The following is a 25,980-nucleotide window of genomic DNA, read 5'->3' on the forward strand; positions in this document are numbered from 1 at the left end:
GAGGCAGTCAGGGACCTGGCTGCTCAGCCAGAAAACATAAATCCACATACACATTCCAGCAAAAGGTTGCAGAGCCTCTGCAACCTATCACAATGTCAGTGTCTCCCCCTTTTCAGCGAGACCTGGCAAAGATCCTGCTGTTCTTGCCTGGTCTCCTCCATGCTCTCCAGTGTGGTTCTCTCTGTGAGGTGAACAGGCAGGATCTGGGGATGGGATGTGAAATCACTTCATGTCTGCTCTCTCTCTCCAGCAGAATGCTCCTGTTCTATTAGCACTATGAAGATTAGAAGGCTCAGCCTGCTCACAATCCAGGCCCTATGTCACTTCCTGCACCAAGTCCCATGTCCTCGTGCACCCACAGCAGCTCCCAAGCCTCCCTGCATCATGTATTATTATGGCAGTGCCATGTCATCACTGTGACCCTCTTCTCACACTTTGTGTGGTCGGAAAGGTGACGTGAACCAATCAGTGTCCATCATAGGGTTTAAATGAGGTTTTAGCCCCACCTGTCATTGCCCTTTCTTTGATTCCTCTTGGTTCCTCATATAATGCATTATATTGTTCCCTAATTTTCTGGCTTTTCAACTCTGGTTTGTTATATTGACTCTTCGGACTTCTGTAATCCTGACTTGGCTAGTTATATTATAATTCCACATTAATGGCTTGTTTGGTGTTTATACTTATCTCATTTTGCGTTAAACACGGCCACTCAAAGGAAATTTATTTCTGTCTATTTATTCCTGACCTATACTGGTATGTTGGGTAGGGTGCATCCTCTGAAACCGTATTTCTGCTATTAAGTCTGACAGGAGTACAGAAGACACTGGCATATCACTCAAGTGTCCCTATTTAGGAGGGACATTCCCTATTTTAGGCCCAAATCCCTCTTTTCCTCTTTTCCGTCCTAATGTCTCTTTTCTATGAGCTCCATATTTTTGATGTATCTGAGTGTATAACAGAGCTCTACAGCAATAATATGCCAAATAATGTGTCTACAACAAATGTATTTAGAAATCAGTCTTTTTAAATATACATAGTTTAACTTCAAATCTTCAAATTATTACACAGAGGTTGTATGGTAAATCCTATTATTCTGACAAAATACAATATACAAAAGGTGTGTACTCTTTAAACAACAATAGTATGAATGTGTATGCTAAATATAACTAAGATTAAATTACTTTAAGTAAAGTATAACAGTATTTATTTTATTAACTATTGTGTTGTGTTTCAGTGTTCTGCATGGTTTTACCTCCTCCATATCATGAGACCAATCACCATGGACAACAACACAATAAATCCAGCCACTGACACCACCACAATGATAATTAGAGGATTCTGTTCACTAGATGCCAGAGCCACTGTTTGGGGAGAAAAAAAATAGCACGTTAAAAATGAAGGGGTTAAACACTCTATTCTTTGCATCAAACAAGAGTACTGGGGAAAAGTTAAAAGATGATCTAACACAAGTTATCACTTGTGGAAAAATCTATGCTCTATCAGCTTCTCCAAAATGTGTCTGCTGGATGGGTGAACGCCGTTATGGCCACCAATACCACCACACATTTTTGGATACTTTGTTTTGCACAAACAGTTACTAAAACAACATACCTCAATTAGTTTAGATAGAGTTCAAATGTGCAGTGAACTCAAGCTTCATGCTGTGTATATTACAGAGTACAAGCTTGCACATTTCAAAGCACAAGCAGTGGAATAGAAGCACACCGCAAATCAAATAATCCTTCTATTACTAGAAATAAAATATCTAAATTAATCACAAATCAGTCAAAAAATTGTACATAAGTACATTAACATTGGTGTAAATGGCACTAGCAGTAGCAACAAGGCAAGTTGAGCTCCTCCCCCCCTTTTTCCCTTTTTTTCTGTGGAAATTATATCTGCCCTAGAACGTTCTTGTTCTGCTTGTTCCTCTCTCAGAAACACTGGTTTGTGGTGTTCTTGCAGATGTTGCTTCATACCATCACTAATGAGATGAACCTTCAGTCACCCTATACTCATGTCCTGCACAATTTGCAACTCAGCCTTCTTAGAGGCACTCAGAGTGATCCCAAACGTTGATTCATTGGTGCAAAGCATTAGCCTCTCCCCTCCTTTGCCCTGCATCTGCAGATGTGGGTGGAATTGCATTGGTGGCAGTGGAAGCTGTTGTACATTAGCCTTTACACTAGCTCTTGGTTAATTAATGCTAATGCAAATTTTGGTGGTGTTGGTACTGGTGATGTTGATTGTAATGGTGGTGGCTGATGTCTCAAAAGTCTACGTTGGATGAGTTGATTCTACAGCAGATACATATACGCTTGGAGATAAAGGAGAATATGCAGAAGGCGAGTGCATACTACACTACTTGCCAGAGAAAATACTCAGCTACTGCCTGTTCATACCACATTTTCCTATTCTAATTTCTCTGGCTCATCATTCTCCTAGTCGAGCAGCTCCTGGTGCACAGGTAAAAGTGCTATGTCCACAGTGGTGGGGGAAACAAAACTCTCATCATCGGATTCAATAGCGCTATCACCACCAACAACAGACCTTGGGGACACTACTTTGGTGTTCCGCACAAAACCTCACTAAAGAGTCGTTTTCATGACCCCTAGTGATCTCAACTACTACTGATGGTGGATGAGATAAGCAAGAAAGAATGTTTTATCTGACTTAAAGATTATTTCCAGTTCAGCTATTTTAACTTTAAATTTGAAAATTCCATTTAATTCACCTTGAATTCTCAGTTTAGTTAATAACCCTTTAAGTCTCACACTAAGAACAATGACAAAACGTGACTGTCCTATCTCCCACTCAAAACTGTTTTAAGTGCCCCAGGAAGTAACTAATAGCTAGGAATAGCAGCAAGCTAAGCCTAGTCTCTCACTATAATCAATGACCTAGGTTAGTGATGGCGATTGGCGAACCTATGGCACGCGTGCCACAGATGGCACGCCGGGCCCTTTCTGTGGGCACGCGGCCATAGGTTCACCAATAATGCAGAGTAGGCGCATGCCTGCCCGAAACGGCAGGCGCCTACTCTGCTTCCGGGTCGGGAGGCAGGGGAGGGATCTTTGCAGCAGCTCCCCTGTCCTCCCGCGAGCAAGCTGTGTGGAGCGTTGCCGTGCGTTACCATGGCAACGCTCCACACAGCATCGCGCGGGAGGACAGGGGAGCTGCTGCAAAGATCCCTCTCCCTGCCTTCCGACCCGGAAGACTGCTTGCCACCACCGGACCACCAGGGATGGCTGTGTTCCCCCCCTTCCTTTATTAGAGGTAAGAAGGAGGAAGGGGGGGACTAATTTAATATACTTTTTTTTTTTAATTTTCTTAAATACCCCCCCATACAGCACCCCTACCCACCCCCACAGAGTACCCCTACCCCCCCACAGAGTACCCCTACCCCCCACACACAATACCCCTACCCCCCATACAGCACCCCTACCCCCCCAGAATACCCCTACCCCCCACACACACAGTACCCCTACCCCCCACACAGTACCCCTACCCCCCACACAGTACCCCTACCCACACACACAGTACCCCTACCCCCACACACACAGTACCCCTACCCCCACACACACAGTACCCCTACCCCCACACACACAGTACCCCTACCCCCCAGCAGTACCCCTACCCCCCACACACACAGTACCCCTACCCCACCACACACAGTACCCCTACCCCCCACACAGTACCCCTACCCCCCCCCACACAGTACCCCTACCCCCCACACACAGTACCCCTACCCCCCACACAGTACCCCTACCCCCACACAGCAGCCCTACCCCCCCACAGCAACCCCCCTACCCCCCACACACAGCACCCCTAACCCACACACACAGCACCCCTACCCCACACACACAGCACCCCTACCCCACACACAGCTCCCCTACCCCACACACAGCTCCCCTACCCCATACACACAGCACCCCTACCCCACACACAGCTCCCCTACCCCACACACAGCACCCCTACCCCCACACACAGCACCCCTACCCCCACACACAGCACCCCTACCCCCCACACACAGCCCCCCTACCCCCACACACAGTACCCCTACCCCCACACACAGTACCCCTACCCCCCACAGCACCCCTGCCCCCCCACAGCACCCCTACCCCTACACACAGCACCCCTACCCCCCACACACAGCACCCCTACCCCCCTACCCCCCACACACAGCACCCCTACCCCCCACAACACCCCTACCCCCACACACAGTACCCCTACCACCCACACACAGTACCCCTACCCCCCACACAGCACCCCTGCCCCCACACAGCACCCCTCCACAGCACCCCTCCCCCCACACAGCACCCCTCCACAGCACCCCTATCCCCAGCATTCCTCCCCTCCCCCACACCCAGCATCCCACCCCTCCCCCACACACAGCTTCCCTCCCCTACACCCAGCATCGCTCCCCACCCCTACCTCCCATACACAGCACCCCTACCCCCCCACACACAGCAGCCCTACCCCGCACATAGCACCCCCACAAAACACACAGCACCCCTACTCCCCACAGCACAGCACCCCTACCCCTGCACAGCAGCCGTACCCCCCACACAGCACAGCACCCCTGTCTCACTCACACACACACACACACCACCCCTCACACACACACACACCACCCCTCACACACACACACACACACCACCCCTCACACACACACACACCACCCCTCATACACACCCCTCACACACACACAGCACCCCTCATACATACACACACACACAGCACCCCTCTCACACACACAGCACCCCTCACACACACACACAACACACACATAAACCCTCAGACACACACAGCACACACACAGCACCCCTCAATGCCCCTTAAACTACACCCCTCAATGCAGTATGTGTGTGTATTCAGCAGTCTTTGTGTGTGTGTGTATTCCGCAGTCTGTGTGTGTGTGTGTGTGTGTGTATTCAGCAGTCTGTGAGTGTGTGTGTGTGTATATTCAGCAGTCTGTGTGTGTGTGTGTGTATTCAGCAGTCTGTGTGTGTATTCAGCAGTCTGTGTGTGTGTGTGTGTGTATTCCGCAGTCTGTGTGTGTGTGTGTGTGTATTCAGCAGTCTGTGTGTGTGTGTGTGTGTGTGTGTATTCAGCAGTCTGTGTGTGTGTGTATTCAGCAGTCTGTGTGTGTATTCAGCAGTCTGTGTGTGTGTGTGTGTGTGTGTGTATTAAGCAGTCTGTGTGTGTGTATTCAGCAGTCTGTGTGTGTGTGTGTATTCAGCAGTCTGTGTGTGTGTGTGTACTCAGCGGACTGTATGTGTGTGTATTCAGCGGACTGTATGTGTGTGTATTCAGCGGACTGTGTGTATGTATTCAGCAGTCTGTGTATGTATTCAGCAGTCTGTGCATGTATTCAGCAGTCTGTGTGTGTACTCAGCAGTCTGTGTGTGTACTCAGCAGTCTGTGTGTGTACTCAGCAGTCTGTCTGTATGTGTATTCAGCAGACTGTGTGTGTGTGTATTCAGCAGTCTCTGTATTCAGCAGTCTTGTGTGTGTATATTCAGCAGAACTGTTTTAAGTGCCCCAGGTAGTAACTAATAGCTAGGAATAGCAGCAAGCTAAGCCTAGTCTCTCACTATAATCAATGACCTAGGTTAGTGATGGCGAACCTATGGCACGCGTGCCACAGATGGCACGCCGGGCCCTTTCTGTGGGCACGCGGCCATAGGTTCACCAATAATGCAGAGTAGGCGCATGCCTGCCCGAAACGGCAGGCGCCTACTCTGCTTCCGGGTCGGGAGGCAGGGGAGGGATCTTTGCAGCAGCTCCCCTGTCCTCCCGCGAGCAAGCTGTGTGGAGCGTTGCCGTGCGTTACCATGGCTCCACACAGCATCGCGCGGGAGGACAGGGGAGCTGCTGCAAAGATCCCTCTCCCTGCCTTCCGACCCGGAAGACTGCTTGCCACCACCGGACCACCAGGGATGGCTGTGTCCGCCCTTCCTTTATTAGAGGTAAGAAGGAGGAAGGGGGGGACTAATTTAATATACTTTTTTTTTAAATTTTCTTAAATACCCCCCATACAGCACCCCTACCCACCCCCACAGAGTACCCCTACCCCCCCACAGAGTACCCCTACCCCCCCACACACAGTACCCCTACCCCCCATACAGCACCCCTACCCCCCAGAGTACCCCTACCCCCCACACACACAGTACCCCTACCCCCCACACAGTACCCCTACCCCCCACACAGTACCCCTACCCCCCACACACACAGTACCCCTACCTCCACACACAGTACCCCTACCCCCACACACACAGTACCCCTACCCCCACACACACAGTACCCCTACCTCCACACACAGTACCCCTACCCCCACACACACAGTACCCCTACCCCCCAGCAGTACCCCTACTCCCCACACACACAGTACCCCTACCCCACCACACACAGTACCCCTACCCCCCACACAGTACCCCTACCCCCTACACACAGTACCCCTACCCCCCACACAGTACCCCTACCCCCACACAGCAGCCCTACCCCCCACAGCAACCCCCCTACCCCCCACACACAGCACCCCTACCCCACACACACAGCACCCCTACCCCACACACACAGCACCCCTACCCCACACACAGCTCCCCTACCCCACACACAGCTCCCCTACCCCACACACACAGCACCCCTACCCCACACACAGCTCCCCTACCCCACACACAGCACCCCTACCCCCCACACACAGCACCCCTACCCCCACACACAGCACCCCTACCCCCCACACACAGCACCCCTACCCCCACACACTGTACCCCTACCCCCACACACAGTACCCCTACCCCCCACAGCACCCCTGCCCCCCACAGCACCCCTACCCCCCACACACAGCACCCCTACCCCCCACACACAGCACCCCTACCCCCCACAACACCCCTACCCCCACACACAGTACCCCTACCCCCCACACACAGTACCCCTACCCCCCACACAGCACACCTGCCCCCACACAGCACCCCTGCCCCCCACACAGCACCCCTCCACAGCACCCCTATCCCCAGCATCCCTCCCCTCCCCCACACCCAGCATCCCACCCCTCCCCCACCCACAGCTTCCCTCCCCTCCCCTACACCCAGCATCGCTCCCCACCCCTACCTCCCATACACAGCACCCCTACCCCCCCACACACAGCAGCCCTACCCCGCACATAGCACCCCCACAACACACACAGCACCCCTACTCCCCACAGCACAGCACCCCTACCCCTGCACAGCAGCCGTACCCCCCACACAGCACAGCACCCCTGTCTCACTCACACACACACACACCACCCCTCACACACACACACACCACCCCTCACACACACACACACACACCACCCCTCACACACACACACACCACCCCTCACACACACACACACCACCCCTCATACACACCCCTCACACACACACAGCACCCCTCATACATACACACACACACAGCACCCCTCTCACACACACACACACAGCACCCCTCACACACACACACAGCACCCCTCACACACACACACAACACACACAGAAACCCTCAGACACACACAGCACACACACAGCACCCCTCAATGCCCCTTAAACTACACCCCTCAATGCAGTATGTGTGTGTATTCAGCAGTCTGTGTGTGTGCGTGTATTCCGCAGTCTGTGTGTGTGTGTGTGTATTCAGCAGTCTGTGTGTGTGTGTGTGTGTGTATATTCAGCAGTCTGTGTGTGTGTGTGTGTATTCAGCAGTGTGTGTGTATTCAGCAGTCTGTGTGTGTGTGTATTCAGCAGTCTGTGTGTGTGTGTGTGTATTCAGCAGTCTGTGTGTGTGTGTGTGTATTCAGCAGTCTGTGTGTGTGTGTATTCAGCAGTCTGTGTGTGTGTGTGTATTCAGCAGTCTGTGTGTGTGCGTGTATTCCGCAGTCTGTGTGTTTGTGTGTGTGTGTGTGTATTCAGCAGTCTGTGTGTGTGTGTGTATTCAGCAGTCTGTGTGTGTGTGCGTATTCAGCAGTCTGTGTGTGTATTCAGCAGTCTGTGTGTGTGTGTGTGTATTAAGCAGTCTGTGTGTGTGTATTCAGCAGTCTGTGTGTGTGTGTGTGTATTCAGCAGTCTGTGTGTGTGTGTGTGTGTGTATTCAGCGGACTGTATGTGTGTGTATTCAGCGGACTGTGTGTATGTATTCAGCAGTCTGTGTATGTATTCAGCAGTCTTTGTATGTATTCAGCAGTCTGTGTGTGTACTCAGCAGTCTGTGTGTGTGTACTCAGCAGTCTGTGTGTGTACTCAGCAGTCTGTCTGTATGTGTATTCAGCAGACTGTGTGTGTGTGTATTCAGCAGTCTCTGTATTCAGCAGTCTTGTGTGTGTATATTCAGCAGATTGTGTGTATGTATTCAGCAGTCTCTGTATTCAGCAGTCTTGTGTGTGTATATTCAGCAGATTGTGTGTATGTATTCAGCAGTCTCTTTGTGTATGTTTTGCATTTGTTGGAGATACTAATAAATATAAGCTTAATTTGATCTATTTATATCATTATTTAAAATTTGTATTATTGAACTGATCTGCTGTTGTGTTCTTTTAAAACAAAAGTTGTTAATTAGTTCGGACAACAGTACGAGTTGTTTTTTCTAAACTTAAACTTCAGTATTGAGGTTTAATTGCCGTGTTGGCACTTTAAGGAAAAAAAAGTTGCCATGTGTGGCGAAACCAACTTCGCCACTGTGAACTGGAGAAGCCTGGTTGCTAGCCTCCTGCCCGCTGACTATGGCCCCTGGACGTGTTGCACTTTAGAAACTATATTTGGGCAGGTAATAATTTGTATTGCTGCTGCTGGCCCTTTAAAAGCAGTGATGGACATATTGGGACTTTTGGGACTAATGTCCCTTTAAGACTTTGTAACATATCACAGTAATACTGTCTTAAATATTATGTAGGTATTTATGTGTTCAGTTAAACTGGGGATATGTAGAAATGTGTGTTTTATGTGTTAAATGTATCAGTAGGTAATTTTATGTCTTTTACTGTCTTTTTGCAACCATGTGGTTAATGGAGTCTGACTCTAGTCCTAGATAATTGAATTACTTCTCCAATTATCTCCAGGGCAGAAGGGAGGAAGCCGGGATGCATTGTGGGGGATGTTTTACTTCTGTTTGAGCCAGATTGTGCCATGCTGCAAGCCCAGGCCCAAAAGATACTTTTAGTAACTTTTAAACCCCTGGTCGGATTCATGCCATTTTTTAATATGTTGTTCCCCTGAATGGATTGATTGTGGATATGTATTTTTATGCGAATGTGATGTATGGTTTTAAAGTTATGGAAGTTGTGTAAAAGTATATTTTAAACTGTATGCATAATGGGATTATGTGTCACACTAAGGGGAGGGGATGTGTGGGAGGTAACATCTATGTCATTGGTTATTTTATGCCTCCCCCTGGGTGTGGCCTGTATGTGTGAGTTGGAAATAAAAGCCAGACTGGGTGTCCCAGTCTAGAGTTCCTGTTTTACCCTCAACTTGAGTCCTGTGTCTTATTGGGGGAATCTGCTACAAGGGATTGCTATGCTAGGCATATTCCCTTGCTATAATCACTGAGCTCTTGTAAGAGCTTGTTCCTGCTTCGTTCTGAAGGGAGATAGCTGCAGCCTGCGGTGCTTATGGTGTCTGGTGGAGTGCTTGGAGTCCTCTGGAAGCGCTAGGAGCATCTTTCAACGGAGGTACCAAGTCGGGGTGCCAGGCGATCCGTTACATTGGTGGCAGCGGTGGGATGGCGTCCTAGTGCGAGGAGAAGCAGCTCAGAGACACCGGTAACGTGTGGAGTTGTGCAGCGTCCCTATCTGCAGCAACATAATGGAACCAGCAGTGGCTACAGCAAGCATGGCGTATAGCTACTCCGTACTAGAGTTTGGCACGATGGTAGGGTTGCGCCTGAAGTTTTACGGACCCAATCCAGAGGAGAAATACGTGCGGTTCGTGTGGGACATGGTGACCCGGAACCTACAACACAGGGCGTTGAGGGAAGGCCAGTGGGCACGTTGGGAGAAACTCCAGCCACAGGTAGAGTGGGACGAGGAAGAAACCGAAGTGGCCGGTGGAGATGGGACCGAGGTCTCTCTACCGGCCCTACAGGGATGCTGGGCACCCGGCCCAGATCCCCAGCGGCAGTATGTTTTACAGGGAGGGGAGACAGTCGGTCTCACTCCTCAGCGGCAGAATGGGTTATTGGAGGAAGAGACAACCGGTCTCCCTCCCCAACAGCAACCAGAGGTACCCGAGGTAGAGGACCTCATAGACTGGTCCTGGGAGGACCCCCTGCAGGCAGGTGGAGATGGGACCGAGATCTCTCCACCGGCCCTACAGGGATGCTGGGCAACCGGCCCAGATCCCCAACTAGAGCTGGAGTTACAGAAAGTGGAGAGCATCGACCTCCCCCCCCAGCAGCAGGACAATGTATTGGGAGGAGAGACAGTCAGTCTCCCTCCACAAAGGCGGAAAGTATGTATGGGAGAGGAGCTTGCTACCACCTCTCCCCAGCAGCGGATCATTGATGTGCAGGGAATAGGGAGCCCAGTCTCCTTTCCCCAGCAGCAGGGCACTGTATTGGGAGGAGAGACAGTCAGTCTCCCTCCACAAAGGCGGAAAGTATGTATGGGAGAGGAGATTGTTACCACCTCTCCCCAGCGGCGGATCATTAATGTACAGGTAATAGAGAGCCCAGTCTCCATTCCCCAGCGGCAGAGTGTTCTAATGGGAGAGGAGCTGGTTACCACCTCTCCCCAGCGGCAGCTTAATGTACCAGGGGGAGACTGTAAGCCCCACACCTGTGCAGATGGGACCGTGGTCTCTGCACTTCCAGCACAGGGGGTAGGGACGGTCGGTCCTGCCCCCCCACAACAGGGCTGTTTAGCCAAAGGGGAGACAGTCTGTCTCCAGCAGCAGAGCTGTGTAACTAAAGGGGAGACAGTCGGTCTCCAGCAGCAGAGTTGTGTAACTCAAGGGGAGACAGTCGGTCTCCAGCAGCAGAGCTGTGTAACTAAAGGGGAGACAGTCGGTCTCCAGCAGCAGAGCTGTGTAACTCAAGGGGAGACAGTCGGTCTCCAGCAACCAGGCTCCAACCAGACTACTCCCGTGGTAGTGCTGGCAACAGGACAGAGTACCGCTGGTCTCTGCCCCCTCAGCAACCTACCAAGGCAGCCTACCAGTCCCCCACACAGCCGTGGTGAGGCACCTGAACCTGGACAAGATTCTCCCTCACCCAGGTGTAGTAACGGTTTATTGTGGGTGGGTTGCTGGACTAACCAGGGCACTGACCGGCAGGAGGTCAGATACCCTGTTAGTCTAATTGGAAAAGGGGAGAATTGTGGCGAAACCAACTTCGCCACTGTGAACTGGAGAAGCCTGGTTGCTAGCCTCCTGCCCGCTGACTATGGCCCCTGGACGTGTTGCACTTTAGAAACTATATTTGGGCAGGTAATAATTTGTATTGCTGCTGCTGGCCCTTTAAAAGCAGTGATGGACATATTGGGACTTTTGGGACTAATGTCCCTTTAAGACTTTGTAACATATCACAGTAATACTGTCTTAAATATTATGTAGGTATTTATGTGTTCAGTTAAACTGGGGATATGTAGAAATGTGTGTTTTATGTGTTAAATGTATCAGTAGGTAATTTTATGTCTTTTACTGTCTTTTTGCAACCATGTGGTTAATGGAGTCTGACTCTAGTCCTAGATAATTGAATTACTTCTCCAATTATCTCCAGGGCAGAAGGGAGGAAGCCGGGATGCATTGTGGGGGATGTTTTACTTCTGTTTGAGCCAGATTGTGCCATGCTGCAAGCCCAGGCCCAAAAGATACTTTTAGTAACTTTTAAACCCCTGGTCGGATTCATGCCATTTTTTAATATGTTGTTCCCCTGAATGGATTGATTGTGGATATGTATTTTTATGCGAATGTGATGTATGGTTTTAAAGTTATGGAAGTTGTGTAAAAGTATATTTTAAACTGTATGCATAATGGGATTATGTGTCACACTAAGGGGAGGGGATGTGTGGGAGGTAACATCTATGTCATTGGTTATTTTATGCCTCCCCCTGGGTGTGGCCTGTATGTGTGAGTTGGAAATAAAAGCCAGACTGGGTGTCCCAGTCTAGAGTTCCTGTTTTACCCTCAACTTGAGTCCTGTGTCTTATTGGGGGAATCTGCTACAAGGGATTGCTATGCTAGGCATATTCCCTTGCTATAATCACTGAGCTCTTGTAAGAGCTTGTTCCTGCTTCGTTCTGAAGGGAGATAGCTGCAGCCTGCGGTGCTTATGGTGTCTGGTGGAGTGCTTGGAGTCCTCTGGAAGCGCTAGGAGCATCTTTCAACGGAGGTACCAAGTCGGGGTGCCAGGCGATCCGTTACACCATGTATTGCGGTTTGGGCACTCGGGCTCAAAAAGGTTCGCCATCACTGACCTAGGTCAATCTCCCGCTCCCACACAGGCACAGCAAGTGTAAGATAAAATTTATCTCTGCTGGTCTGTTTCCCTCAGTAGCTGCTGTCAAAGTGTCTGGAAGAATCCTGCTTGGAAGTATAGATTGTTTTACTGCTTCTCAATTTTTTTATCTACTGGTCAGTTCACACAATTCAGTTCACAGATCTAGTACAGTAAAGAGGGGAAAAAGGAGTAGAAAAAGGTATATTTATATATCATATATTTAATAAATAAATATATATAATAATACAGGGTTTTTTTTCACCGTTCCTTTTTTCCCCCCTATGTTGGTCATTTTTCACTTGATCTGTTAATAAAATCAATATTTAGTGGCTGCCCCCTATTGATCAATCATCTTTTTTTATTGCTATTGCTTGATTGGACAAGTTATCCAATCCACATTCTCTTGGCAAACTAAGCTACTTATGTGCCCCACCAAAAAAATAAACAAAGAAACAGCTCGTTCTTCATTCCATCCCTCTTTTTTCATATTCTAGTTTGTGCAAGCCAGTTCCCCCAAGATTCTGGTGTGTGTCAACTTGGAAATCAGAATTTCAATTTGCAGTTCAGCCCAAAACTAATCTTCATATCTAATGCTTGCAGTCAGTCAAATCTAATAGTAGTGACTTCACTTTTTAGATATTATCTCTAATAATTTACCAGATGCAGATTCGATGTTTCGCAAATAATCATTTAATAACATACAATTTGGATTACAAGTTTTAAGACATAGTGTTCTACAATTACAGGTCTAGGGGTTCTTCAATCGCCTTTTCTTTATTAAGGCCAAGTTTCTGAGCATCTGCTGAGCCTACAGGTGTTATATTCACTGGTCCTCTTATTATTGGGATAAGGAGATCCTGCAATTATATAAACTACCACCCCATCCTCATGGGTGGAGAAAGGAGTAGGTATTCTGAGTCCCTCCCTGGAGTAGATGAAGAAGGAACACCTGATATGGTTTTCTGGTGAATCTTGATGTCCAGGGGATCCCAAATCAATTAACGTATTTTTTTTAATCCCCCACTTACCATGTAGCTATGAAGAGAAACATCTGCTTTCCTCTCTTTTGACACGTGCGGTTATTTTAATTAAATTTAATTTTTTGTCCTATGATTTCTTGCTTCAGAAATCGTGTTTTTTGCAAGTATAAATAATCATTTCTGCCATGGGTTTCCAGAGTCTTGTTATATTACATTTGGAAGTCAGCCTGTGAGATATTGTTAGCAAAGACAATTTTTTTGACTTGTTGGTGTAACCCATGTCATGAGGTATGTTGCTTTTTCACAAACTACTACATTAATTGGATACTTTGTTTCTGAAGTTTCCCTTTAAATGTATAAATTTAGGGGTGGATTAAAATATAGAATAGAATTTTGGCAGTAGAATAACAAATTTTCTATAAATGTCAATGAGAGAACTGCTGTTTGGTGAGTACAATTCAATTTGTCTTGTAATAAATTCCAGCCCATTGTTGTAAAAGCAATAAAATGTAACAGGTGAGGTTGCTGATTATGGAAATACGTGTCTGTAACTTAATGCATTTTATATATGTCTGTAACTTATTAGACACTGAGAAAAACAAAACAAAAGAAAACTTCCTTTAAAATTTACTAAGGCTGCATTGGTACTGTTCACTGCACACATTGTCAGTTTATTTCCACAACCACTGAGCACAAAACATTCTGGATGTAGAAATCACAGCACATTCCTGACCCCAATTTGCTTAGTGAAACTGTATTTCAAACATGACGCTGCTGAAATATTAAAATTAAACCTTTTGACTTTTGGATTGCACAGCCTCCATATTATAGAAGATGACATTAGGAAAATATTCCCTAGTATCACCCCGGCATATTAAAATTATGACATCGGAATGGTTTTTCCTACTCATTAATTTTCTCCCACCCAATGTTTGCATGCAAAGGCATCAGACAGCTTCACTTTTTTTCCATAAAATTTTTATTGGATTCAATTCATTCTGAAAATGTCTCTTATGCAGTAAACGGATGCAATTTAAGGCCCCGTTAAGCACAATCTGTAAAATTCACACTGAGTAAGCAATCATTCCAGCCTTTCATTTATAACAGTGGTGTCTGTTTAAATGGAAATCGTCCACTTTTTTAGATCACAATATTTTTGCTATGCATGTTACTATCATGCCCTAGATTCTTAACAAACTGTGAGGCCTCTATCGTGTTATAAGATTTGTAACCTTTTAAAGCACTAATATAAGAGGTTCCCATAGGCATAGAGACATCAAATTTCACAGCAGATAAATATCACTTATCCCATTCATTCTGCCCTTTTCCTACATGATAGAAAACCTCCGCCTATTTGATCATGTGGCTTTTGTTTACCTTCAGGGTATTTCCAGTGAGTTTTAAAATATAAGGCAAACACATACATCCCAATATTTATCTGGCCCTTAATTTAAGAGAGAGTGACACTTTAGAGTGACAAGGTATTGACATCATAATACAGGTCCCCCTCAGTAATAGCGGGTCCAATGAATCACCACACTTATTTTATACTAAATCACTCAAATTTAAAGCCCACGTGTCAGCACTACCCACAAGTGTACAGCAGAGTTAAACTTTTATGTTCCACATATCAAATCAGCCTAACCTGCCAACTTTGACTCACATCACTAACCAGTCCCTGGTACCTTCTTATTTCCATCTGCTCCTAATTCTAGGTACATTGTCCTGTCCACAATTATGAATCTATTGCATATGTCAATAAACCCTCCTCAGTCTCAACATCCTTGATGGTTCCCTGGATGGTGGTTACAAAAAAGATTTTTACATGCAGCATTATGTACAGGAGGTAAAAGATTTAGTTTATTTTGCCCTGCAGATGATAAGTGCAACAGGGTAAGAATGTGGGCAAATGAAGTAAAGGGAAGTGATGAAGCTGAAATTATTTATAAACTCTAGAGTTACTGTCTCCACTGAATGCTTTGGTAAAGCCAATAAATATACATTTAAAAATAAAGAAATCAAACACATTCAGCATGAAAGAAATAGTGTTGCCTTTAAAAAAAGCATATAAGACTAAGTAACTAGCTCCAGGAGGTGGAGAACTTACAAGAAGGAAACAAATTTCTGCGCATATCTCCCCTTATGGGGTGTCTGTGGGTGGTGTGAATCCTTCCAGATAGATGAACCCTCAGGAGAATGAAAAAAAGCCTAGATGGAGTAATACTGTATAAAATAGACAAAATGTATTAACTGATTGCACTCACAAGATAAATGGAATCAGCTCGCTTATCTCCACTAACAAGTGGCTCAAATGGAAATCCTCCAACACAGGGAGATGTTTTATAAAAATAAAATCATACAGAATAAAAACAAAAACAAATGGATGGACATATAATCAATATAGGTGAAAGTCCAAACCCAAATCCAACACGTTTCGTCAAGTAACTTGACTTCCTCGGGGATGTTCGTCTAATGGTAATCGTCTTGTCTTTATAGCAGTCCGTGTGGAGGGCACAGGTGTGCACTGTTGCGTTTTTGCGTTCCACCTTGAATCGCAAAGGGAACCGGATCCGGTAGATATGTATTTCCGGTTTCCTCCACATGATCGGAGATCGTGATTTACGGATCGGATGTGATATTGAATATTCTTGCGTTCCTCAGTGGAACGCAAAACCCGGCAGTGGTAATACCAATGCATTATATACAGAGACTATCCTACAAGACCAAAATAGCAAAAACTCCAATATCAAACTTGATATATGAATAAAAGATACTGGAATATCACAAACAAACCTTTCAACGTTTACTAATAGAGGGGCTGGAAGAGATGAGAATACATATCTATCGGAGCCGGTTCCCTTTGTGCTTCAAGGTGCCCTCCACATGGACTGCTATAAAGACAAGAAGATTACCATTAGACGAACATCCCCGAGGAAGTCAAGTTACTTGATGAAACGCGTTGGATTTGGGTTTGGACTTTCACCTATATTGATTATATGTCCATCCATTGGTTTTTGTTTTTATTCTGTATGATTTTATGTTTATAAAACATCTCCCTGTATTGGAGGATTTCCATGTGATCCACTTGTTAGTGGAGATAAGCGAGCTGATTTCGTTTATCTTGTGAGTGCAATCAGTTAATACATTTTGTGTATTTTATACACTATCTATGCTTTTTTTCATTCTCCTGAGGGTTCATCTATCTGGAAGGATTCACACCACCCACAGACACCCATAAGGGGAGATATGCGAAGAACTTTGTATCCTTCTTGTAAGTTCTCCACCTCCTGGAGCTAGTTACTTAGTCTTATATACTTCACTATATGTGATTTTGTATTTACAGATTTGCCATATACGTTATCATTTTGTCCAGGTTGTATTCTCTATATTTTATACTGTGTTCCACCACCCTTCTCCCTATACTTCCCCACGAGGGGTATATTTTTGGTTTCTTGTTATATTGGTGTATGTGAGGTACATCTTTGTGCAGGGTGGCTACACTGTTCTTCCGTGACATTATAGAGTACTTTCTTTATTGTTTCTTTTGCCTTTAAACAGACTGTGCACGGGGCAGCCTAATGTAGAAACTTGCCCCGTATAGAAATGTCATTCTTTATAGAATGTAACCTCATTGAGCAGGGCCCTCCACCCCCTCTGTTCCTGTATGTCTAGTTGTCTGGTTACAATTACATGGCTGTTAGTCCACCAATTGTACAGTGCTACAGAATCTGATGCCGCTATATAAATAACAAAATAAGAATAAAAATATAAAGATAGCAATCAAACTCATTCCAACACATTCCATTTGTGTGAATTTTTAACTCAAAGTAAATTTTAAATTTACGTCACAATAGCTCAAATGAAAAAAATATTCAGATCGGCAAATGTTTTTAGTTATTCAGTTATTTTGACTAAAATATCAAATTAATTTAGAATTTTTGATGATTCACACTTTAGCAAGCAACCATTTCATAAATATTTCATAAACATATCAAAAGCACCAATGGAACTCGGAGTCAAATATTTCAGCTCTCAAGTGTTGGTATTTCAAAATGTCACCTATGGTATTCACTAAGAGGATCCAACACTGCTTTGTAAAAGTGAGACAATATTTATATTTGATTAGACGTAAAACAGTATTTTTGCATGTCCAATAAGAAGCTGTAATTTAGTATTTTGAAAAGATGAAGCATTCTAATAAACTGCTTTGCTGAGCATTGCTGTCATTACAAACTATAATCAGCAGCAGCATTAGTATGAACTCTGTTAAGTCAGCTGTAAAACTAGGGCGTATAAAGATTAATTGCACTGAAAATATGTATGTGTAAAACCGGAATATTTATGTGTAAAACCGGAATAAGAATTTTTTTATTTTATTTTATTTTATTTTTTAGTGTATGTAAAAGTGTGTTCAAATTCTGCAAGTTAGCAGTTCTGGCATATTATAGATATTTCTTACTTACATTCTCCTAAAGTTTCCACCTCAATACTGGGGCTGTAGCTTCCAAAATCTTGTGATGAAGATGTGCGGATTTGGAATACATAGACTGTACCTGGCTTCAGGTTGTTTACTGTGACTGTAGTGAGAGGCGTTTTCAATGTGGAGTAGCTCTGCTCTCTTTGATCCTGTGGCAAAACAAAAAACACGACAAGCTAAAAATTCTTGAAATCATCTGAGACTGTGATTCTGACTTGGCATTTTATTTTCTATTCTGGCTGACTGCTTTTTTGTGCTTGTGCATAATACAACTCAGCAAATGCTGCTGCGACTGGAAAAGTAATAACAGCGCCAAACACACCATTTCTATCAACTGCTGGCCAAACACATGTATTTTACTGGCAAATTACGGATATTAGACGATATTAGGGTATTGTTGAATACAGTATGCACGGTTTTATGAGTAAGCAAGAAAGAAGATTCAACATTGAGTAAAAAAACAAAAAACCTTGCAAAATTCTGCACTATATATAATAAATAGATCAATTCAAACACTGGCTAAACATGCTGACACATTTAACTTAAGCCAGCAAAGGGCCCTGTAATTGCAAAAAAAGGAAAACTTTTCTTTTTTTCCAATTTATATAAAAAATATTGCAGTTGTTATGGTGCCAGGAGTGCCCGCACAGCCCCACTGTAAGTATTTAAAGACTTGACTTTTTAACTGAGACACACTATGAGCTGCTCCTCGTGTGCTTCTAGCCTCTATGAGAGCTGTAAGCTCTAAAAAAAAAGGTTTGAATGGGGCATAGCACTCCTATCCATAAATACCACAGTGCACTGTAACAGTTAAGGAACTTGGACTGTTCATTTAAGATTAATGGGAGAGAGCTTCAAGTAAATATAACTCTCTTCTCTTTATCAGCAGATAGCCACACAAGTAGGGAGGTCTCCTTTAAGCGTCCATGCAAAATATGCAAGGCACCATTGTTGGATTAAGACTTACGCTTAAAGCCTTTGAAAAAGTTCCAAGATCTGGTCAGAAAAAAAAAGGTTTTAATCAAAGTTTGAAGAATGTTTAGTGCCTGGACATTTAATTTCAGTACTATTTTTACCGTTTAATATCCACAACATACTAACAATAGCTAATCAAAGGAAAAAAATAAATAACTGGTTTTAAAAATGTTATAAATGTACTGAACACTCATGCAGATTTAAAATTATTAAAACATATTGATCAGAGCACACAATGTGGGCACACCATTAAATTTAAAAGCAGTAAACTTACATCTACAAAATATTAAAATAACACCAACCATATGCGCAGTCCTCTGAGATGTTTCACCATATGGCTTCTTTAATCAGAATAAGCACAAATCCTGTGTGCAACAAACTCCACCACTTTAATATATATATGTATAATATTATAATATGTATATATTACTAAATGAAATATAGTCAAATAAGATATATCATATATTTATGTATTTTTTATTTTTATATTTATTTATTTTTTATTTTTATAGAGTGGCCTTTTAAACTGTATTACATTTTTTTTTTCTTTTTGCATTATAGATATATATTTTGTCATATATGATGGACACTAACTCCAGTATATTTAGGGGTAAGTCAACTTAATCACTTGCCTCTCTGCTTTCCTATTTATTTATATTTCAAGGAAAAAGTAGTTTTTGACTTCTTGGTGTGGGTCACACCCATACGAGTGCCATAGTGTCTGTATCTATATAATCTTTTTAATTGGTGCAAGGTCAATTTCACACATTCACTTGACATTTTTGGCATTCAGTGTCTGCCTACGGAGGTCACATTAATACTACAGACCTAAGACATTCTCAACAGGTAACCTTTTACTTACTACTACAGACACGGGCAGAAGACATGCAGAGAAAACTCTATAAAGGAACTGGAAAATTACTGTGAAGGGAGAAATCATGACATGAATCAGTACTGATGGAGGAAGACAGTTCTCTGATATGAAATAGTAGGATTAGGAGGAACTCTATTAATATCAAGGAGACAGAACATAGAAGACTTGGAAATCAGACATCATGTGGTTAAGCAGCTTGATATTGTGGGGAAGAAGGAGACTGTTCGGTGGAAGGTAGGAAACTTATATGGAGAAGAAGTGGTAAACAGTGAATAATAAATTGAGCTGATGGAAATTGAGAGGTAGAGAGCAGAGATAAAGGAGGACCTAGCACAGATGTTGGAGGCAGATGGAGGGCAGAGTGAAAGAGAATAGTGGAGTAATCCATTGAAGGTACCTTATGTAGAATGCATGCAAGAGCTTTAAAGCGACACTATAGTCTACCAGAATAACTAGAGCTTATTGAATCTGTTCTGGTGAGTAGAATCATTACACTCGGGCTTTTTGCTGTATATACTGTCTTTTCAGAGAAAATGCAGTGTTTACATTACAGCCTAGTGATAGCTTCACAGGCCACTCCTCAGATAGCTGTTAGAGATCCTTCCTGGGTCATGGCTGCCTAAAATGCATCCAAACATTCAGTGTCTCCTCCCTCTGCATGCAGACACTGAACTTTCCTCATAGAGATTCATTGATTCAGTTCATCTCTATGAGGAGATGCTGATTGGCCAGGGCTGTGTTTGAATTGTGCTTGCTCTGCCCCTGATCTGCCTCCTTGTCAGTCTCAGCCAATCCTATGGGGGAGCATTGTGATTGGATTAGGCCACCACTTCTGATGTCAGCAGACTGCTTGTTTTTTTTGTTTTTTTAGGCAAACAGCATGAAGATCTACAGCTTCTGGCTTGAATACAGTAAGATGTTGCTGTATTTATGGAGGCATGAGGGGCCCAGGGGGGCTAGATGGTGGTTTTAACACTATAGGGTGAGGAATACATGTTTGTGTTCCTGACCTTATAGTGATCCTTTAAATTGAGGGGATAAGGAAATGAGGTAGATGGGGAATGCAGAAAGGAAAGAAAGGCACACAAATTGAGAGACACATGCTGTGTAATATCAAAAATAGGGATCTGAGATGAGAAAAGAGTGAAGAGAAATAACTCTGATACCTTTAGGTCTGTTACTTGATCTCTGTAGAAGATTCAAAACGTGAGCTCAAAAATAATTACCATTACCGCTTTATATTTTTCTGCTTGAATTTGAGTGAAATCAGTCCATCATCACTATTTCTACTTTTCAAACATAAGAGTAAAATGGCTCTAGCATATACATACTCTATGGTAATGATGGGCCTTGTATTTTGCAGAGTGTCAGAATATACCCTGTAAAACATTATAAGTGGGGTCTTGGGAGTCATTTACCTATTTTATCTTATACACTTAAACCTTCTCCCCATTCTCATTTACATTACCTTGCTAATCTTTTGCCAATGTCAGTGATTTGCATAATTGTAATTAAATATCTTTCAGTTAAATGAAATTAGTAATTAATAGCTTATTCATTTTACAGCCCACAATGCTGAGGATACATGTTAAACTTCATCCATTTAAACTGCCCTTTATATTTATCAGCTAAGTTTCCATTGTAAACATACCTTTACAGTGGATGCAACTAAACCAGTTTGACATTTAGCTAGTGTAAACCTTTAGAAATATTTCTCTAAACTGAACTTGTAAACACACATTTATGTAGAATTTTTTTCTGTATTTGCTTCTCTCAAATTCTTTAAATAGACTTATAAGTTAATTGTATGGTTGATATTTCCAATCTAAGGAGAAATTGTTCACCTGCAGTGATGTCTAATGACAAGGCTTCATATTCTAAACTGGCCACTGGGTAACTGGGTAACTGTGTTCCAGTTGTGCATTTAATGTCATTTACATTGTGTGTTGTTGCAAAGCATATACGTGGGATCATTGCATAAAGCATATTTTGCATGGGATTGGGGCTGGACAGTGGCAGTAGTCAAACCTTGAAAGAACCGTATTTTGAGACATTTAGGGCAGTTTTAATTCATCATGTCTAGAAAATGTTAACAAAGAACAAAATCTGAAAATCTTTGAAATGTAACACATTTATAAACTCATTTTCATTTACTGATATGTATTTGCTATAATGAGCCTGCAACTATTTTTAGGTAAACTTATTATTATTATTACTATTATCAATACTAATTATCAATCAATTACTATTATCAATACTATTATTAAGTGTTATTTATAAAGTGATAAAAATGATAGAAATTATGACAGATTTATGTGAATGGGAACACGAGGTTGAGCTCAGAGTCTAGATGAAGTAGGATATACACAAAAGGCAAACAAAATATATTTATCAAGGCACAGAGACATATGGATATCCGTTTGCAATCTTGCTATAAAAATGTATTACCAGCAAAATGTTGGCTGCAAAAAGTCGCCAACGACCCACAGAACATGATGTAGCATCAAAATATGTTGCCATGAATTAAAATGGCACCGTGATGCGGCCCATTATACTAAGCGCAATGTTGCTTCCTGCTCGCCACAATGTTGATAACTACCCTTAATACAATGTTGCTTCAGTAATGAAAAACACATATATGCTTAGGGTGAGGGTTATAGATAAACTGAAGGTTATGAATAGAGTGAATGTTAGCATGAGAGTTAGGAATAGGGTTAGCCACAACATATATGTTATCAACAGTTTTGATGTTTTGGGAATTTCTTCTATGTCTTTTCAAAGATGCAAAATTTTCAATTTGTATTTTTGACACTCAAAGATTTTTCAGTATCATTTCAACAGTAACGGTATATATTTCCAAGCTTATATATTAAAGAAAAAATATTTCCGTAAACAATATATTTCACAGTATTTTATATTAAGTATGTTAATGTTATATTTCTTATGAAGTATTTCTTATCACAGGCACTGATCACAAATGTTTGCATGCAGCATCATCACAAACATCTCACTCAAATGTTAAAGATGGGGCAATACTAAAAATGAGCATTCTATTCCATGGTCTATTCTTGGATAGGGAGATAATAAAATGATTAGGGATTGCCAAAATCAAGTATTCCTCAGGAATCATTGTAAAAATCTAATGTACCACCTTTAAGATAATACTGATTCAGTAATGCAAAAGAGGCATGAAAGAAAGCAAAATACAAACTAAATTAAACATATTTGAAAGGTCACATTTGTGATAGATCTGGAATCTACTTTGTTGTAAAACAAACTTACAACTAATTACAGTTTTGCTTAACACTAAATAGCATAAAATATGTTTATAGCAGTTTTCCTGTAACACAACCATGTGGTTTTGCAGATCAGGCGTATATGAATTAAGTGATTTCATGAACAATACAAAAATCAGTTTTTCACAAATGTAACAGTAATGCTTCTTTGGCCACACAGACAGTAAATGTCTTACAATGGCGCATGAAGGACAGAAGCATTTTATTCTGAATAATGCAAGTACACCGCAAGGTGAATTATACAATACAAATCTATTATAGCATGCGGGAGGAAAATAGGATATTTAAAAAGATACAAAGCAAAGGGATCTAGAGTTCTATTACACATTTATTTCTAACAAAGAGTTTGCAGCTTTGCTTATCTCAACTGATTTGTAATCTGTTCAAAGCACCATCCATAATTAATAGCATCTCACAGGCAACAAGATGTGACATCTTTCTAGCTCTGCTTGTAATTTATTTGGTGACCCTGGCAGAAGCAGGATGGGACCTTTTGCAAGTGAGAACTGATAAAACCAAAAGAGGTAAGAGATTGCCTGTAATCTTGGCAAGCACACGGTTTGTCTCATGCCCTATATCAAACCAGTGCACATTTCTCTGATTACTTTGGCCAATAGATCTGTCTACAATTGAGGATTGATATTCAGACGAAACGTGATTCGGACGAAATTTTGTTGATTTGACAGTTTGTCCACGTAATGAACATCCGAATTGCCAAATCAGTAAATCAACAGAGTACCAAATCACATAATGGATACAATTCTTCTATGTGATCTTCAGTCATCTCTTGATTCTCAATGGCCAGTATATGATTCTGAATGTGAATGACATGAATTTAATTTTCTACCAAATTAATGTCATTTGGTTCCCATGTTATATGGTCAGTTATCAATCAGGTCTACTAAACAGCTCCCTAATTTGGTATCCTTAAAATCCATGAGTACTAATTTAGGGATTTATCTACTAAACAGCGGAAAGACCAAAAACAATTGACCAAACTTATTGCACAAAATTCAGACAAATTGACCAGCTTAGTGGAGGAAATTTGGTTCAGCCCAATTTTAAAAAAAAATTAAAAAAATTAATCGGACAAACCGATTTGGACAAACCACATTTTTTGCCCATGGACAAGTCTAGAAATTATATATTAATAATAGCTTCAAGTAAGCACTGCACGAAGAAAAATAAAGTTACATAAATAATGTTTGCAGAGAAATTTCTCTCATTGTAGAAAGTTCACAAAAATGATCCCTATGTTGTCAGGATACATGAGGATCCTCAGCAAAATATAAATCTTCCAAAGGTACCATGAGAGAGAGAGAAAGGTGTGTTATCGAAGCTTAGGGCGGCCAAGGTTAAGATCGAAATCAGCAGTAACAGACCTAACTCTAACACATTTCAGGCCAGGAGAAGGAGAAGAAGAAGGGACACATACTCCCCATGTTGAATTTTACCACTGCAGACCACATCCTTCCTCTGAGGTGGAATGTGGACCACAAGAAACCTTTCTGTTCTGGATTAAAACAGTATGGCCTAAAGGTTTAAATGAGAAATATACACTCAAAGTCTTTGTGTGAATATTGCTTGTCTGTTGCCGTAGTTAACTGATTATAATGTGTACATTTTCCCACCGTTTTTGAGCAATAGCTTATACACTTCTGCCTTTTGACAGTTAAAATTAGTGTATGGGACACTAGGTATATAACATTTTATTAGCTGGTCAGGTGGGCACCTATCTATATGGCAATATTAGGGTAAGCTCGCCCACTCAAGCTTAAAAGCATTTCCATGTAATTTTATACAGGGGGAAAATAGTGCCTGCATTCCATTCTCATTGCTGTCCCTATGTCCTCCACTACCTACAATATTCGTTAGATGTGTAACCCACACCACATGTACTGTATAGTTGGGCATATACAAACAAATTGACACTAGCTGGCCCATTATGGTTTATTTTGTGCTCTTCATGGCCCAAGAGCCACTCCAGTGAGAACCACTACATGGCTATAAAACCTATTCAATAGGAGCCTCCGGTATTTATACTCCTTTAGCGTTTTGTCCGGTAGGCACGCTACACATAGGGATCAGAGGGCAAGGACAGGTGCCTGCAGTGAGCAGAAGAATAGCCCAGGAAGGGTGTTTTTGAGTTTTTTTTTTTTCTTTTGATATATATATATATATGTATATATATATATATATATTTTATTTTTTTTATTATTATTAATTTTTAAAGGACTTAAAGTGGAAGTCTAATTTTAAGTGTATATTAACATTTATTTTATGTTAAACTCATTATTCTGTATGTTGTTTTTGTACATATATCCCCGCTATTTGAGTTTTTGATTGTTAATGTTTGTTTGCAAATTTCTGTGATCTTTTATTTACAGGTATGATCCTACTCTCTAATTATTCTGTATGCTGTTTTTTTACATATATTCCCGCTATTTGTGTATTTGATTGTTAATGTTTGTGGATTTCTGTGATATTTTATTTAGAGGTGTGTTTCTCCACTGGAACAAATATCTCCATCCTACATACAATCCTTTGACTGTCTGTTACTATTGGCGACTGTTCTTAGAGCCAGCATGTTTGCTAAGAAGGTATGGTATTAAATCATCCATTGTCAACATAGGCTGATATTATTACACAGTGTGCTAAATAAAATTAAACAAATTGAAAACCTCTAGTCTTTGTTTGGCTGTCTTTGGTTATGTTTGTAATTTTTCAGTTTTATTGAGCTTTCACAGGTTTCATGGAAACAAAAGCAAAATTGAAGCATGCCATAATTATGGAATATGTGTCTTTTCTAAAACATTAGTTTGTCAGTATTGGTTAGTTAGTGTTAGAAAACACAGAGGGAATACTATATTTTAGATTATCTATGATATGGCTATACAATTTAAAAACATCTGTCCTTAAAGACTAAGAA

General features: G+C 42.5%; 1 protein-coding gene across 1 annotated transcript in view; it reads right to left on the reverse strand.

Moving 5' to 3' along the window:
- EPHA10 (EPH receptor A10) overlaps positions 1-25,980 on the reverse strand; it is a 568,155-nt gene that overhangs the window by 77,691 nt on the left and 464,484 nt on the right. Inside the window, exons 7-8 of the mRNA XM_063454942.1 lie at positions 17,893-18,055; positions 1,253-1,361 (exon numbers count right to left, since the gene is read on the reverse strand). Of these exons, the coding sequence (XP_063311012.1) occupies positions 1,253-1,361; positions 17,893-18,055 (272 nt within the window). The remainder of the gene's footprint in view (positions 1-1,252; positions 1,362-17,892; positions 18,056-25,980) is intronic.

The sequence above is a fragment of the Pelobates fuscus genome, chromosome 1 (assembly GCF_036172605.1).
Source record: "Pelobates fuscus isolate aPelFus1 chromosome 1, aPelFus1.pri, whole genome shotgun sequence".
Taxonomy (NCBI): domain Eukaryota; kingdom Metazoa; phylum Chordata; class Amphibia; order Anura; family Pelobatidae; genus Pelobates; species Pelobates fuscus.